Source organism: Anas platyrhynchos, chromosome 8, assembly GCF_047663525.1.
Source record: "Anas platyrhynchos isolate ZD024472 breed Pekin duck chromosome 8, IASCAAS_PekinDuck_T2T, whole genome shotgun sequence".
NCBI lineage: Eukaryota > Metazoa > Chordata > Aves > Anseriformes > Anatidae > Anas > Anas platyrhynchos.
In genome coordinates, this window is record NC_092594.1 from 39,804,544 (window position 1) to 39,820,321 (window position 15,778).

Consider the following 15,778-nt stretch of genomic DNA (forward strand, 5'->3'; position numbering starts at 1 on the left):
CCGCCTTTTCTCTCTGCTGCTCTGTCCCGGTCATTTTCGCCTCCGTTGTTCTTCCTGTCAAAGAACCGCACGTGTCAGCGCGTGCCTTCACTGAGGGTGGAAGCGGTCCCTGATTGGCTGGGAATTATGGGCAGAAGTGACGTCAGTCCGGGCCTCCACTGAGGGAGGGAACATTCCCTGATTGGCTGAGAATCCAGGGCGGAAGTTGCATCACAAAGTGTGTTACACGAGGGCGGAAACACTCCATGACTGGCTGGAAATCCGGGGCGGACATGACGTCAGGGCATGCCTTCAATAAGGGCGGAAACACTCCCTGATTGGCTGGAAATCCAGGGGTGGGCTCCGGGCTGCGCGGCAGGGCCTTCCCCAGGCTGGGGCTGGGACGTGCGCGCCGGGAGGGGCGGGTTGGGACTGGCGGGTTGGGGCTGGGCGCAGGTGCGAGCTTGGAAACAGAGAAGAGCTGGGGAAGGGCGTTCGTCCTTGTAGCTCGCGGAGGTGTTTTTGATTGAACACGATCTTAACTGTAATGGTGAATTCACCGCATGTGGCTTTGCGGAGTGGCTCCCACGATCAGAACGTTTTTCTCCTTTGTCACAGACATGAGACAAGCTCTCTGCAGAGAGATGGAATTCATTGGATTTTTTAATTTAGAGAAGCTTGTCTGCAGCTTTGCTTTGTGGTGCTGATCTTCGGAGAGGCAGATTCTTAACAAGATACAACCAAATTGCATTTCAATGTCTAGTTTTATATGTTAAAGACACGCGGTGTCTGCGTATGGCAAGGGGGCGATCTACTTAACCCCCGCCATGGGCAAGGACACCTTCTGGTTATAAACGTGAAATCAGTGCGATAAAATAAAAGGCTTCTGTCTGAGGCAGCACAACTAAAATGTTCTTCATGGGAAGAGCTTATTAGCTGCTTTTTTTTTTTTTTTTTTTTTTTTTTTTTGAGGGGTGGGAGGATAAATTTATGGGTTTTGTTTTTTGGACTGCTGGACTTGACAAGCACTCACCAGCCTCTTAATACAGTGGGGAGGACTTACTGCTGTCTAATCTGATTTGAGAACAGGAAACGCGCAAATACCGGTCAGGGTTTCATTATCAACAAAATGTATAGTTGCAGAAGAAAATGCCATCTTACAGGCACCTTTCCTGAAAGCCTTCAAAGGTAGGGATTCTAATCAGCAACTCTAAAGTATCGTAGATTACCCTGAGTTGCAGGGGACCCACGAGGATTACCAAGTTCAACCCCTTGCTCCACACAGGACCACCCAGAAATCAGACCGTACATCTTGGAGCGTTGCCCAAACACTCCGTGAACTCCAGCAGGCTCGGTGCTGTGACCGCTGTCCCGGGAGCCTGTTCCAGCGCCCAGCCACCTCTTGGTGCAGAACCTTTTGCTAACATCCAGCCTGACCCTCCCCTGTCACAGCTCTATGCCATTCCCTCGGGTCCTGTCGCTGTCACTTGAGAGAAGAGATCAGCACCTGCCCCTCTACTCCTCCCTCTCATTGTTTGGGTGTCTTTGCTGCTACAATCAAACTCAGAGATTGGTGATGCATTAGAGCTTCTGTATCAGGATCGTAGAATAACTGTGAGTCCTTGCCTTGCTTTGGGCCCAGTAACTCTTTTGTGTCTGAAACATACGCTTTGGAGAGGGCTGGTGTCAGTTTACAAAACAAAAGGGTAAAAACAGGTAAACTCTTCTGCAGGGGAGACGTGCAAACCCGGAAACAAGTTGCTTGCTACAACTACTTGCAGACCACATACTTTCTAAAAGCATAGGTACAAGGGCTAGGTGCAGTGTGTAGCTGTTTTCCCACTACTAGTGTTGTACTGTTTCCTAGCCAGATGTCTTTCTTGAAATGATGTAATTGCTTTAAATAATTTAAAATGAACCCTGAACTAGGAGCATGTCATGATGGATAGCCAATGCTATCGCATTTCAGCTATTGTGCCGTATTGCTAGTTCACCGATCCGCTGCCTCTGAAAACAGGCTATATTTTTTTATGGCATAGACAATCCCTTTGGTTAAGTTTGAATCAGTTGTGGTTATGTCCTCTCCTAACTTTTAGCAGACCCTCGGCCTTCTCACTGTGGGGGGAAAAGAGAGAGCCTTGAAACTGCGTGAGCACTGTTTAGCAACGGCCAAAGCAGTGGTTTGTTTAAGGCACAAATCCAAAAGGTGGCAGTGTAGGGACTACTATGAAAGAAATAAACTCCGTCCTAGCTATGCCCAGAACAACAAGCTGCACTTTTCACCTGTTAGTTAAGCATTGGTAAAATCTACAGCACAAAATACTTCTGGTATTGCAGGTGAAGATTCATGCTGGCCCAAAGTTTGCTGCTTACTCGACGCTCAACCCCTCAGAAGTGAAATCTCTCCGCACTGAATATGGGGATCTGGAGTGCTGCATTGAGGTTGTGGACAGTGTACAAGATGCTGTTGAACATATCCACAGGTACAGAAGTTCTCACACGGACATTACTGTCACAGAGAATGGTTTGTGACCAATCTGTTCCCTTAAGCTTCTGCTTTGGTTTCACTGTGGGATCTTGTTATTATATTGTGTGTAAGTTTAAGCTTGGAAATAGAGGGGGAGTGAGGGAAGGATAAAAAGCAAAGCCTTACAGGGCCTCATCTCCACTGAGGAATGAATAACAACAGCCTGTCTGCTTCTGGAAGAACAGTACTGATGTATCAGCAGACTCATATGCAAGCTGATCCAAACTGGGTGCACCTCGGGTGTACCTTGTCTATTAACTATCTCTGACATTGTGCCACCTCAATAATGTAAGTGGATGTACCCAGCACCGCCTTGGGGCTACATAGAACGTGGAAATTTCTAGTATGTTAATGTTACTCTGTTAACGAAACTGACGTACTAGCCACTTACTGTTTCTATTTTTTTTTTTTTCTGTTCAATAGTCTCCTCAGAAGTTGTTGTGGACATGTTGTGTATCTTTTCTCTTCTTCCAGGATTCATTCGTCAGGAAAGACGACCATGAAATCCGATGGCTGTGGACAACCATCTACCAGATGGTTGTTGCAGATGCTTTTGGTCAACTTCATTCGTCTTCTTAGCTCGCCTTTTCCTATATCTTGAGTTGAATTTTTGTGCAGTGCTATGTTTGCAGTGGTAACGTTGTGGCCGAGGTGTTTTTGATTAAAAATGATCTTATCTGTAATAGTTAAATCACCGCATGTGGCTTTGTGGAATGACTCCCACAATTATAACATTTTTCTTCTTTATCACAGATATGAGAAAAGCTCTTTTCAGAGATGGATAAGGAATTAATTATACCTCTGCCTTATCCTGTGAGAGCAGAAGACATGGAGTAAATGGAAATTGCAATTCTCAGGAGACGCACTAAGAGTCTTGGGTTCCTTTTCTGCTTTCCCCCTAAGGCCTTGGGTACATTGGGTTCACCCTGGGAAGGGCATGTTGCTCAGGGCAGTTATTTCCTACCTGAGACAACGTGGGGTGTGTTTTTCTGCTGTTTTTCAGTGTGGTTCGCACTGCTTCCGTTATTGAGAAAATGGTTTGGGAAGATGTCTGCCGTTTCTCAGGATTTTCTGCCACTGCCTGCTGGCAGAAAAAATCAGTAATGCAGGTGGAGCCATGTAGGACTTCCCCGAGGTAAGCCTTCAACGGACGGGGACCCCTAAACTTGTGCGCTGAGCATTCAAGACAAATGTCCGTGGCACAAAGATCAAGGACGACTTCTCAGAGGTAAGCAGCTTTCCCTTTGTTTCCCCATCCTCTCAGGAGCCGTCTTTACTATGGTTGTACACACTTCAGGCTCACAACACTTGTTTTCTCCTCTACTTAGTATTGCTAGTCCCTGCCTGGTGGTGGGTCAAAGTCTACGGGTTGATGTGTTTCCAAGTTAAAAGAAATAAGTATGTCTATTTAAGGTGACAATTAGTAGGATCATTTAAAGTAAATTAATCTATATAGTAGTACGTACCTTTATTGCATGCAGCTCTTCTTCAGGTGAGTAATTCTTATAGCATAAGTAATTCTTTTGCCATGTTTCATTCATGATGTTTGTAGCGTGTCTCTTTATGTGTGTGTTTGGCCTGGAGCTGTCCTGCCTGGCAGTTAGTGATGGTAGCTAAAGTGGTGTTCCATCAGTGCAATAATACATTGTCCTGACTGTTTTGGAAAAGATATCTGGTCTGTCTCTGGGCGAATACTCAAGCTCTGGGCGAGTACTCAAGGGCAGCTGGCACAGAGTCTTTTTGCCTTTTTTCCAGCAGTAGGTAAACATTAGGAGGAACCAGTCAAAGGAAACAGCGCTTTCTGGAACCGTCAAGTTCTTGTTCGGCAACGTAGTGACTGGTTTGATCTACTTCACAGATGGAGAGGCAAGTGGACTGCTCTCTTTGAAATAATAAAATTGAAAACATAAAGTTTGTCAAAGATGGCAGTGCATGTTTGCAGTCTGTTTATTGCTTTTGCCAGTGGTAGATAACATTTATAAGGAATCGGTGAAAGGAAAGAGCGCCTTCTGGAACTGTGAAGCTCTGTGTTGGCAACTCGGTGACTGGCTGGACCTACTGTCCATCTCCAGAGGGAAGCGGACTGCTGTTTTGAAATTAAAAAATACTAATAAAAAAAAAAAATATGGTGCTGCTCTATGGCGCCCGGAGGACTGCCACTCTGCATGGCAGTTAAAAAGAATGTGGTTTGGAGATGGAGAGCCACAGAGATGAAGCAGCTGGGAAGAGAGACACAAGTATTGCAGTAGGTAGGCTGTGGTTATGAGGTGCCTCAGGATGTGCTTTTTTTCTTGTTTCCGCCCTTCCCTCGTGCAGCCTTGGAGAGATGAAGTCCCCATGGTGTGGAGTGGTGCAAAAAGGTAAGAGGGTTGTCGGCCCGGTCAGTTTCCTTCACCAATGCTAAGGCAAGTCTTTGAAGAGAAACAGCCTGGTTGCTTGTGCTGCCCCCTGTTGAACTAAGCCAGACCAAAACCAGGGCTGCTGTTCCTCCTGCTCTCTTTGCCTCTTCTCATCTTGCAGAGGAATGGTCCAGCAATTCGGGTTAATAGGGGACAAGAGAACAAAGGGGTTTCAGAATAACTGCTAACTGTTATGACTATTGCATGGGGCACTATGCAAGTCTCTGACATCCAGCCAAGATGGACAAAGGAGAAGGACAAGGGAAAAGCCTGGGAGGAAGACTATGAGCCTTCAGTACGAGAGACCCGCAGAGGGACCACCAGAGACTGATAACACATGCGCCAGTGGGCGGGTTCGGATTCCAGGAACTAGTTATAATAACCCTGCCTTTTCTAGAAGTAGTAATGAATATGTATTAGCCCAGGAGCATAAAAACCAGCCGCCTGCTGTGACTTGTGTGCGTCTCGGTGGAGCAGAGACTCCCGGCGCACCCAGTGCTGTTTGCTTACCTCTATTCATTTAATAAATTGTAAACTTTGATTGTAATCCTATTTGGGACTTAGTCATTTATTACAACAGACAACCTTGTAAAATGCAGACAACCAGAATCCTTACAACAATTAAGTGGAAATCACGGTGTAAGAAACATTACCACCTCAAAGAGTAAAAGCCTCAAAAGAAATGTGACTTGTAACAGGCCAGCAGCTGTGTGTTTTCGGTGAAGCACCAGATAGAGTATGAACCTGGATTGCACAGTTAATGGGGAAACGGGAGGGTCCTGGTCCTTCGGAGGGGAAAAAAAAAAGTATATAAACTGTGTATGGAATCGGTAGGTGCCCTCCTGCTTGCGGGACACCCGCCATTGTAATCTCAAATACAAATGCTACTGTACTGAGATCCTCTCCTGAGCCTATGTTATTTCCCAAAGATTGATTCGCGGTTTTAAAGTTTCAGGGATAGGGTACTAGGGTTGGGTTTCAGGGTAAGCGTTCTCAGGGCTTATGTTTAGGATTTTAAAGTTTTTAGGGTTGGAGTTTTAACATTTAGGATTTTAGGGATTTGGGGGTTAGGGTTTTAAGGGTTTCAGGGTTAGCATGTTAGGGTTTTAGAGTTTTTTGGGTTGTAGTGTTGATAGTTTTTTTAGGGTTAGGGTCATAGGGTTTTATTTTTGGTCAGTTATTTAGGGTTAGAGTTTTAATATCTTTTTTTTTTTTTTTCAGGTTAGGTTCTCCAGAGTTAGGGTTTTGAGTGTCTTAATGTTTTGAGTTGGGTTTGGGTTTTGAGCATCCTATTTTTGGGGGGGGCAGGGGCCGCGGGCATCTGTTTCCATCCTCACTCTTGCAGAAGTCATCTGGGCCGCATCAGGAGCTCTTGCTTGGGAATTGATTTCCTAAGTGTCTTCTTAGGGGGTTTTCAGTCCCCATCCTTCTGGTCTCTTGTCTTGAAGGCAGGCTTTTTAGGCCTCCGTCATCCCAGTTCTGGCAGTTGCTTCCAGTCGCGTGTCGTGACATTTGAGTCTCCGCAGGGGTTACTCTTTGTTTCAGTTGGAGTTGGAGACTCAGGTGTAGATAACGAGGGTGGTGCTCCGAGGACACCCTCCCTGTAAAGACACGGGGCGAATGCGAGGAGGAGGCGGAGCTGCGCCAATGAGCGCGGAGCGAAGGGCGGGCGCAGAGGCTTCGTGGGCGGGGCACGCGGCCGGCGAGGCGCGGGGAGGGAGAGGCGGGGCGCGGGGCGGGGCGGGGCATGCAAATTTGTGGCGGGGCCCAGCCAATCGGGCGCGCGGGGGCCCGAACGGGCCGCTGGGAGGCCCCAGCGAAGCAGCGGCGGGGCGCTTGGGGGTCGCGGCTGCGAGCGGAGCGTCGGCGAGGGCGGGCGAGGGCGGCGGGTTGAGGCCCGGGAGGGCGGGGACGGGCGGTGGAGCGGTGGCCGTGAGGTCGGGGTGGTGGGCGCGGGAGCGGGCGGCGCGGGGGGGGGGGAGTGGGCATCGCTTCTCGGCCTTTTGGCTAAGATCAAGTGTAGTATCTGTTCTTATCAGTTTAATATCTGATACGTCCTCGATGAGAGGACTTTATATTAAACGGATTTTTGGGCTCGGGAGTTGGATCCGGAGCTTGCTCCCTCCGCTCCGCGCATCGTCCCGGTATTGCAGTGCCTCCGGGAACGGTGCACCTCCCTCGGGAGGTTGCTGTGCGAGTGCAAAGACAGAGCTGGCCGCTGGGGGGCGGCGGGATGGGGGGATGCGCGGCGCGGGACGGGACGGGGCGGCGGCCCCCGAGGAGCAGCTGCCGCCCGGCCGCCGCAGGCTTCCCGGCTCCGCGGAGGGCACGGCGCGGCCCAGCGCGTGCGCTCGCTTCCCGCCTCGCTGCCCCTCCCGCGGGCCGGAACGGCTCTCTGCCCCCTCGCGCTCCCGCCAGCGCCTGCCGCCCCTTTGCACCGGGGAAGCGGCCGTCTCCAGCGGCCGGGGCGGCAGGTCGCATACTGTGGCGGGGGCAGCACGGTTCTGAAGGTTTTCTTTGTCTTGCAGCTGGGGCTGGTGAGAGAGGGAGTTAGGAGAATCTGATCGGGTAGAGAGAGAGCGCTGGCAGCACGCAACTAGGATGCTCCCTGCTGCCTCTGCCAACTATGCTGCCTCGTGCAAAATAACTAAAGCAAGAAGCCTCGGGCCCCTTGCCGAGGTCAGTCTCTTCATAAGAGCGGGAGCCTGTCTTAAGAAACGGGCAGAAACCGGTCCTGCACATGGACAGGAGCCAAGGAGCAACCAACTCTGCGCAAAGACAAGAGGGCAGCTAGCGGGGACGAGGAAGGGCCACCAACCTTCATCCCCATGACCCCCGACGACCGCCACCGGGAGACACTGCGCGAGCGCGGGTGGGGGGGTGTTTGTGGAAATGACTTCTCGAACTCCTTTTAACGTGAGGCGGGGACAGGCTGTGAATACGTGTAGGCGCACTGTGAAACTTCGTGCAAATGTAACTCTTTGCTGCGTATAACCGCGGCAAGTTGCCGCGTCCGGTGCACACGACTTTGGCGGGACTACCCCCCCGTGCTGCCCAGCGCTGAATAAACAGACCTACTTTTGCAGTCTTGCTGATTGTGGACTCTGTTTGCCGCAAGTCAGTTTGGCGAGCCGGCCGGGAGAGACGTTCCGCTCGCTCGGCTGCGGGATCGGCTGCGGAGCGGACGCCCCTAGGTGCACCCCGAGCATTTTCCTCGGGGGAGCCTCCGCTCTGAGCCGCTCACCGTGGGAGCAGACAAAGACCTCCTGAGGCCGCGGACAAACGGTAAGCTTTACAGTACAGGAAGGGCCTGTAAGTCGTACGGGTGGCCGGGGCGGCTGGTAAGTCGCGCAGAGACGTCTGGTGTGCAGCAGAGTCCCCGTATGGGAGGAGGGTACGCTACAGGCTGACCGACAGAGATGTCGAGGGGGGGTCGCTGGCCGACAGAGATGTCGGGGGGGGGGGGGGGGTCGCTGGCCGATAGAGCGGCCGCTAGAGATCTTGGGAGTAGATGGAGCAAATGCGAGGTTACCGCTGCCTCCCAGTTTTGGGAGCCAGGACGGACCTGCTAATGACTGCATAAGACGCAGGAGAAAGGTAAGCGGGCCTCTCGAAATTGTGACAAGGTTACCCGGGTAATAGCAGCAGCTGCTGGGGGATGTTAACTGGAGCGGTAATAATTGCGTGTCTTATTTGTAGGTGTCTGGGTATGTCACGTTGAAAGCATTGGCGTGTGTGTGTTTGAGACAAAGTGCTGTTGTGAAGTGACTTACGAACACGTTTGGTTGTTGTTTTAAGTGATACATTCTTGTGGTATGAGCGAGGAGTGCAGGGGGCCTCTTTGCGTGACAGCATGATTGTGCTGGGTGAGTGAGACGCAGCATCGCCGCGAAGCGAGTGCGGCGTTCCGATCCGCGGTCCCGTATCCTCCGGGAGGGGAGCAGCCAGGGACGAACGAAGCGCACGACAGACCGAAAGGAAGTGCTGTTTGATCCAAGTGTTGACTGGTGGTGCCCAATATATGCGCCCGGCGGTGCATCTCGTAATCCCATTTTTGTTCTTAAATGTTTGGAGTGTGACAAGGAGGAAGGTGGCGGCGTTATCTAAGTGACAGTTTAGAAGTCTGGGTATATTTGCTGTGGTGTTTGGTCGGTTTCCCAGGTATCGGGGGAGAGGGGCTGACCGATTATCAAAGTGGCAGAACGGAGAGAGTCGCTGCTGTGGTGGTTTGGCCTTGAGCCCTTGGGAATTTGGTAAGAAGGGGGAGAGCGAATTTATTTAGGCCTCAATACCTTTTCAAGCCCCCATATTGATGGATACGTAGGAGTGATTCCTTGTTTTGTGCAAGCTTACTAACAAAGTGCATGAGAAAAATTGGCACTCGGCTTGAAATTCGGCCCTGCTGAAATGTAAATTTTGTGGAAAAGGTGGTTTTGTTTGTCTAGAAGACGGAGGGCTGAGTGCTTCAGGTGTCTTCCCGAAGTCCTGTGGATTTCTGATTGGAACGGGGCTCATCAATAATCTGAAATAGTAACGTTTGTACGTGGACAGAAGAGTTGAATCCCAGAGAATTGGGACATTTGGGAAGAAGATTAGGAAAAGAGAGTAAAAACCTGTCACTGGAGCCCCAGGTGTGGCTAATGAGGGTGGTGATCTGGGCAGCCCCTCCTCATAAAAGGGCTGCACCTCGGTGAGGGTGGCAGCTGTGGGGCTGGTGGTGGAGGAAGGCGATGAGGGGGCTGTAGTTGCAGTTTGTCTGCCTTGCAGCCCCTCTGCTGCTTGGGGCAGCCAAGCTGGGTCTGGAAAGGTCTTTAGAGAAGCCTTGGAGCACGGTGAGGTTACTGAGCGTTGCTGGGACCATGGCAAGGAAGAAGGTGCGTGCAAGCGGGAGTTCCTGGGATCGTGGCAGTCCTGGGCAGCAGGGCTGCCTGTGTGCTGAGGCTGGGGGAGGACTCGCCGAAAGTTGGGGTGGGCGGGTGGGCGCGCGCAGGCACGGTGAGCCCCGTATGCGAGGAAAGCCCCGCACGTCTGTGCACGTGCTGTCATTCTTCACGAATCTGAGCGACTCTTCCTGTAACGCCCTTGAGTCGACACGCAACTGCAGACGACATACAGCATTACACAGCAACTACAGCAATTGTACAACCCAAAGGACTGCCTGTTCTCACCCCAGATGCCCTTGAGGGTTTTCAGGCTGCCCCATACTTCTGCATCAGCTGCTGAGTGCACCCACGTCCTTGAGCAAAAGCAGCCCCATGGACGGCTTTGCCTTTGCCTGAGGCAGGCATAAGTCAGACCGTTTTCACCAGTATGGCTTTTTTTTTTTTTTTTTTTTTTTTAATATGCGCTGCAAGGACTTTATCCTTTTCTCCGCGTGTAGGAGTTTTCATTGGGCAGGGCTAGCTCGACTGGCAGACTAACCAGGTGGCTGTTGCTACATGTGCATCCTACCTGGGCAGCCTGCTCTAAGGAACCTGCTTTGGCAGGGGGGTTGGACCCGATGATATTTCGAGGTCCCTTCGGGACCTTGGTGCACGCCGAGACGCAAGCATGGGTGTCGGTAGCCTAGTAACGGGCTGACTGGAAGGGTATTTTTTTTTTTCCTTCCGTGTAACAAACGGCACTCCTGGCAGGGGAGCAATTCAAGCAGCCGCAGCTGCAAGCACCGGCGCGGTTCAGAGGGCAGGGTGCGGGTCCGATGTCCCGCAGAGCCCCAGAGCGCCCGAAGGAAGGACACGGAGGTGCCGTGGGGGAGCCGGGGGAAAGCAGAGGGGGCCCGCGCGGGTCGCTTGGCGAGGAGGCGGCCGCGGCGCCCCCCGCGAGCCTTGGCCCGGCCGCACGGCCCCCGGCGGCGCGGCCCCGGCCCGGGCGGGCGGCTGCAGGGCGGGGCCGGGCCGCGGGGCGGGGTCGGCGGAGCTGCCCCTCCTCCGCGCCGGAAGGAAGAGGCGCCGGGGCGGTGGGAGCATTGCAGGGGCAGCGCCGGCGGCCCAGCAGCGCCATGGCGTCGCTCCGCGCCTTCACCTGCGACGACCTGTTCCGCTTCAACAACATGTCAGGGACACCACCTCCCCCCCCCGGCCCCGGCCCCGCAGCCCGGCCGGGCCCGCGCTGAGCGCCGCGCTCTCTCTCTCTCTCTCCCTCTCCCTCCCCCCCCCTCGCTCTCCCCGCAGCAACCTGGACCCGCTGACGGAGACCGTATCCTTCCGCTGCCGCCGGCCGCCTGGCGGGAGGCCTCGAGGGGCGCCGTAGTACGGGATCCCCTTCTACCTGCAGTACCTGGCGCACTGGCCCGAGTACTTCATCGTGGCGGAGGCGCCCGGCGGGGAGCTGATGGGTTACAGTGAGTGCCCCGGACCCGGACCCGGACCCGGCCCCGCCGCTCCGGGGCCGCAGCGCTCGGCGGGGGCTCCGGCTGCTCTCGGGCCGCGGGGCGGGCGCGCTGCGAGCGGCGCTGAGCTCCGGGCGCGGGCTCGGGCTTCCCTTCGCCCGCCGAGAGCCAGCCCTGGGCCGGGGAGCCGAGCCTTGCCTTGCCTTGCCTTGCCTTGCCGCGGTGGCGTTCGCCAGCAGTACCCGCTACTCGGGCTGTCTGCCGGTTCGCCCTCCTCGTTATCGCTGCCCCGGCATCCCGGGAGGCCTTTGCAGAGACTGGGGAAATGGCCCGTTCTATGTGTTGAAGCCTAAAGCGTTGGTGCTGTGAGTGACGGGTGTTTCTGAAGTACTGCGTGCGACAGGAGGTTTGGAGGGTTGTTCACAATCTAACGCTTGTGTGGTGCTATGTAGAAACAAGCTCCAAAGACACCCCCGCTCCCCACCCGACTCTTCCCCCTCTCCCCAAAATAACAAACAAACAGAAAAACCCACCTCTTTTGGCTACATGTAACGTGTTTGCAGGGTCTAAGCTGTCTTTTGCCAGATTAGCAAAGCTGCCCAAGTTCTACCCCCTCAAAACGACCAGAAATTTCCTTTAGTTGCTAGGGTGATGAACTAGTTTTTTGGCTTGTAGCCCTCTGTTCTTCCATTATTCCAGTCAGACCCCGAATTCTGCTCGTTTAAAGACTCGTGAGAATTGCTTAAGGCTTTTATTTAGAAGGCACTCCTCAAAAAACAAGTTTTGAAAAATGATGTAACTTTTTTAATGCTAGTCGAGAGAATAGTGTAAAACGAGCAGAATGATGTCTGATGCAATGAAGCAGAACTGATGAGAACCATCTGCATTGTCTGCGGTAGGTGAAGTTGGGTGTCAGAATAGGTTCTGTTAGCGTGCAGTTGGTGAAATCAGGAACTAGCATCTGGGGGTCTTTCCAGTAGAGCTTGGAATCCAGATGGAAATGTGACCTTCAGGGGCCTTTCCTGCCTTTCTCTGAAGCTCTGATATTTGACCTGTAACCGTACAGAGTTGCTAAGTCATAGAGCGATAATACAGACATGCCTTGTTCAGCTTTTCGCCACAGTTGTTGCAGCATGTGTTCATATACTCCTCTGTAACGATGTACACCTGGGGTGCGTTGTCCCAGAGGTGCTGCTGTGCTGATACTCTGTCTGTCCGCAGTAATGGGTAAAGCAGAAGGCTCTGTGGCCAGGGAAGAATGGCACGGACATGTTACTGCTCTCTCGGTTGCACCAGAATTTCGACGGCTGGGTTTGGCTGCCAAGTTGATGGAACTATTGGAAGAAATCTCAGAAAAGTGAGTATTACCCTTCTCTTTAAGCTGATCTTGTAAAGTATTCTTTCTGTAGACTTTTGTCCCTGGTTTAGGTATTTGTTTTACATGAAACATACCCAGACTCCCGGACTTCTCTATTAAATAGCGCCCCCAACTGACTGAAATTCCCTGTAGTTAGAGAACAAGAGCTAAAAACTTTGCTCGGCATTTTAAAATGTCTTGATTTCTATGAAAGCTCACTTGCCATGATGAATGGGAAGTAGTCTAAATTTCAGCAAAGACACAGTATAAACTATCCTTTTCTTGATATTTTGTGAAGTTCTTTTCCTACCAACAGTGTCTTCCACAGTGCCCCCAACATACTTGTTTAGCGGCTGTGGGCTTTGTGCAGGTTCCCTTGGACGCAATATTACGCAAATGTAGTGCTGCAGACAGTAACTTAGCCAGCATGAGATGGAAAATAAGCTTACTCGTACCTGCAGAAAATAAACACATTAGGGAAATGTCCCTAGCTCGTGCCAGTAGAGCAACCCTGTTGTGGTTGGTTGAATCCCCAAATTGCTTGATTCTTTGAAGAACTTGCATACTGAGGGCTGTCTCCTGTTAGGCAACTGAATTGTGAGACTGATTTTTCTTCCCCTGTTCATTTTGAAGGGGGCAGTCCCTAAGCTAGTGCAATGTAAATGCATCTAAAATACGGATTATAATTAAAATAATTATATATATATATATATATATATACACACACACATATATATTTATATTCATATAATATTATATATATATATTATATAATTATTCATATATATATATATATATATATATATATGAAAATGAGGCTTCTGTGGGTATTTGGCTGGCCCTGTTCTTTTTGTTAATAATTCTGAGTGTACTGGATGGTGTAGAAGATTGTTCATGTGACCAAAAAAAATAACTTCTGCCAATACTGGGCTTGTCATGTGCGAAAAGGAATGCATCTGTTATTACAGCGTGAAACATACCTGATTAGTGTATTGCCTAATCAGACCTGTTCTTGGTTACATGTTGTGGGTTTTTAATTGGAAATATATTCACCTGCTCGTTCTTACTGTGTTTTGTTTATTTTTTAAAAGAAAGGGCGGATTTTTCGTTGATCTCTTTGTGAGAGTATCAAATCAGGTTGCGGTAAACATGTATAAGCAACTGGGCTACAGTGTGTACCGGACAGTGTTAGAGTACTATTCTGCTAGCAATGGAGAGCCTGACGAGGATGCTTATGGTAAGTACTTGTTCTACCCCCATGTTGAATGGAAAGATCCTCTTGTGTGTCCTAGGGTTGTCCCTGTGTTTTGTGTATAGGGAAAAAGTTAAGGTGGTTGTTGTTTAATGGGATTTTACTTCTTCCTTTAGATAGCTTTTCCTGCTGAGGATTAATATCTGTTAAAAAAATCAACCTTGTGGTTTGCACGTTGCATTGTATCCACGGTAAAATAAAATACCAGATGAGTAAGCCATCCAGTACAAAGACATGTTATTCTGTGAGTAAGGATAAATAACATTCGGTTACTTGTCTAATGGAAAGAATGCTCCTGGCAGGTGCCTGGACTTCTTCCTGATGCCACTGGGAAGAGGAATGGCTGTGCTTTCCTTCTTCCTTTCTCTTCCCTCCTTTTCTGTGACAGTCCTTCCCCCCCCTCCCCCCCCCGCTTTTGTTTTGTTGTCCCTTGATTATATGGACTTGAGGAATTGTTTTTCTCAGCCAATTAAAATCTTACAGAGGCTAATGGTCCACAGTGACAGAGAATTGGGTGGCCTTTTCAATTTAAAGGATAAAGGACATGGTAATTTCAAGTACTGTGTTAACAAAATAGGAGTACTAGGTGCTTGTTATTGCAAGGTATTTTTTCCTGTAAGCGTCCTCCACGAAAGCTTCTTTGGGCTTGCTGTGTATCTTTTCTGTTCATCCATTCATCTTTTCAGATTAAAGTAACGTACAAAATACAAAGGCTGTGGACAGACAACTACAGTTGTTGCAGATCTTTTTCCTCTTGCTACAGATATGAGAAAAGCTCTTTCCAGAGATACGGAGAAGAAATCTATTATACCTCTTCCTCATCCTGTGAGACCGGAAGACATTGAGTAACTGTAAATTGTGATTCTCAGGCATCATGCTCAGAATTTTGGATTGCTTTTCTGTCTACCTTACAGATGAGAAAACATAGCCGCAATGTTTTTTTTTCTCATGAAATACCAAAAGCAATATTGAGAAGTTTACTTACACCGTCTTTATTGGTAATAGCTGCAGACTTGTGAACTTCCCCTAGTGAATTTTCTTTTTAAATATTGGTAATGCAGAGACTATTAAATGGAATCACCTGGTGACATGGTGCACGGTGTGTGTTTTTTTAATTTTTCTCAAATCAAAAATAACTGGCCAGTAATAGTAAAACTCCTAAAAAAGCTATTATTCATGACCAGTGAAAATATTATTGTACAATACACAGGAAGAGGGACAAGGGGAGGTAGTGTATTAATACTTTCATAGAAAAAACACCTGTTACAGACAATTTGGACATTTTTCTCAAGTTCTGTGGCACAAGGAGGGGCTGAACTCAATTTGGTCCACGCTCAATGGGGAAAATCCAGGCAAATAAAGAACTCAAGGATTCCCATCTACGGAGGACCTGATTCAAGACCAGTTCTTGGTACCATACATAAACTTGGAATGCTGCATCCACTGAAATAAGGCACAGTAAGGGTTTCTTGCGTTCTGAGCCAATACTGCAGGTATTTAACCTAAGGGTGGAACGCCACCTGCTGGTGCGAAGTAAATACTGCAGGCGGCCGAACGCCACGCATAAGCGGTGGCGCCCGCGGGCGCCCACTGCCGCCACCTGCTGTTCGGAAAGGGGTACTGCGGGCGGCCGGTCGCCGCCAACGCGATCTCTGCCGCCACCTGCTGGTGGAAAACGAGTACTGCAGGCAGCCGGGGGGCGCGTATACGCAGTATTCCCCGCGGGCGCCCTCTGCCGCCACCTTCTGGTGTTAAGAGAGTACTGCAGGCGGCCGGCGGCCGCGCATGCGCGGTGGAGCGCTCGGGCGGCCTCTGCCGCCACCTGCTGGTGGGAAATGGTTACTGCAGGCGGTCGGTGGCCACGCATGCGCGTTGCTTATTACGTCTCTTTTTGATGTGTAATTTCCTACGCTCCTAGATTTTTCTTCATATGTAA

At 50.5% G+C, this 15,778-nt stretch overlaps 1 protein-coding gene, 1 long non-coding RNA gene and 1 other non-coding gene across 6 annotated transcripts; all 3 read left to right on the plus strand.

Moving 5' to 3' along the window:
* Positions 1 to 247: 247 nt before the first annotated feature.
* LOC106020210 (uncharacterized) lies at positions 248 to 5,452 on the plus strand. Of its 4 annotated transcripts, none has more exons than XR_011811121.1 (5): positions 249 to 1,167; positions 1,265 to 1,593; positions 2,317 to 2,462; positions 2,981 to 3,416; positions 3,510 to 5,452. It is a non-coding gene; the product is annotated as an uncharacterized lncRNA (long non-coding RNA). The 4 variants fall into 4 exon arrangements; XR_011811123.1 differs by having other exon boundaries at positions 250 to 1,167; positions 2,981 to 3,157; positions 3,260 to 5,452; XR_011811122.1 differs by having other exon boundaries at positions 248 to 1,167; positions 2,317 to 2,503; positions 2,981 to 5,452.
* A 1,440-nt stretch (positions 5,453 to 6,892) lies between these two features.
* On the plus strand, positions 6,893 to 7,083 carry LOC113841406 (U2 spliceosomal RNA). The gene has a single exon (XR_011811233.1). It is a non-coding gene; the product is annotated as a U2 spliceosomal RNA (small nuclear RNA).
* Positions 7,084 to 10,827: 3,744 nt separating this feature from the next.
* LOC113840876 (N-alpha-acetyltransferase 20, NatB catalytic subunit) lies at positions 10,828 to 14,930 on the plus strand. The gene is made up of 6 exons (XM_038183061.2): positions 10,828 to 10,956; positions 11,076 to 11,100; positions 11,155 to 11,245; positions 12,455 to 12,590; positions 13,682 to 13,827; positions 14,606 to 14,930. Exons 1-6 carry the CDS (start codon positions 10,904 to 10,906, stop codon positions 14,689 to 14,691), a joined length of 537 nt encoding a protein of 178 aa, XP_038038989.2. The 5' UTR covers positions 10,828 to 10,903; the 3' UTR covers positions 14,692 to 14,930.
* Positions 14,931 to 15,778: the final 848 nt, after the last annotated feature.

Coding starts and splice junctions, on each gene's coding strand:
- LOC113840876 (XM_038183061.2), top strand. CDS start 10,904: ATGGCGTCGCTCCGCGCCTTCACCTGCGACGACCTGTTCCGCTTCAAC. Junction 10,957..11,075: donor CTGTTCCGCTTCAACAACAT/GTCAGGGACACC, acceptor CTCTCCCCGCAG/CAACCTGGACCCGCTGACGG. Junction 11,246..12,454: donor CGGGGAGCTGATGGGTTACA/GTGAGTGCCCCG, acceptor GTCTGTCCGCAG/TAATGGGTAAAGCAGAAGGC.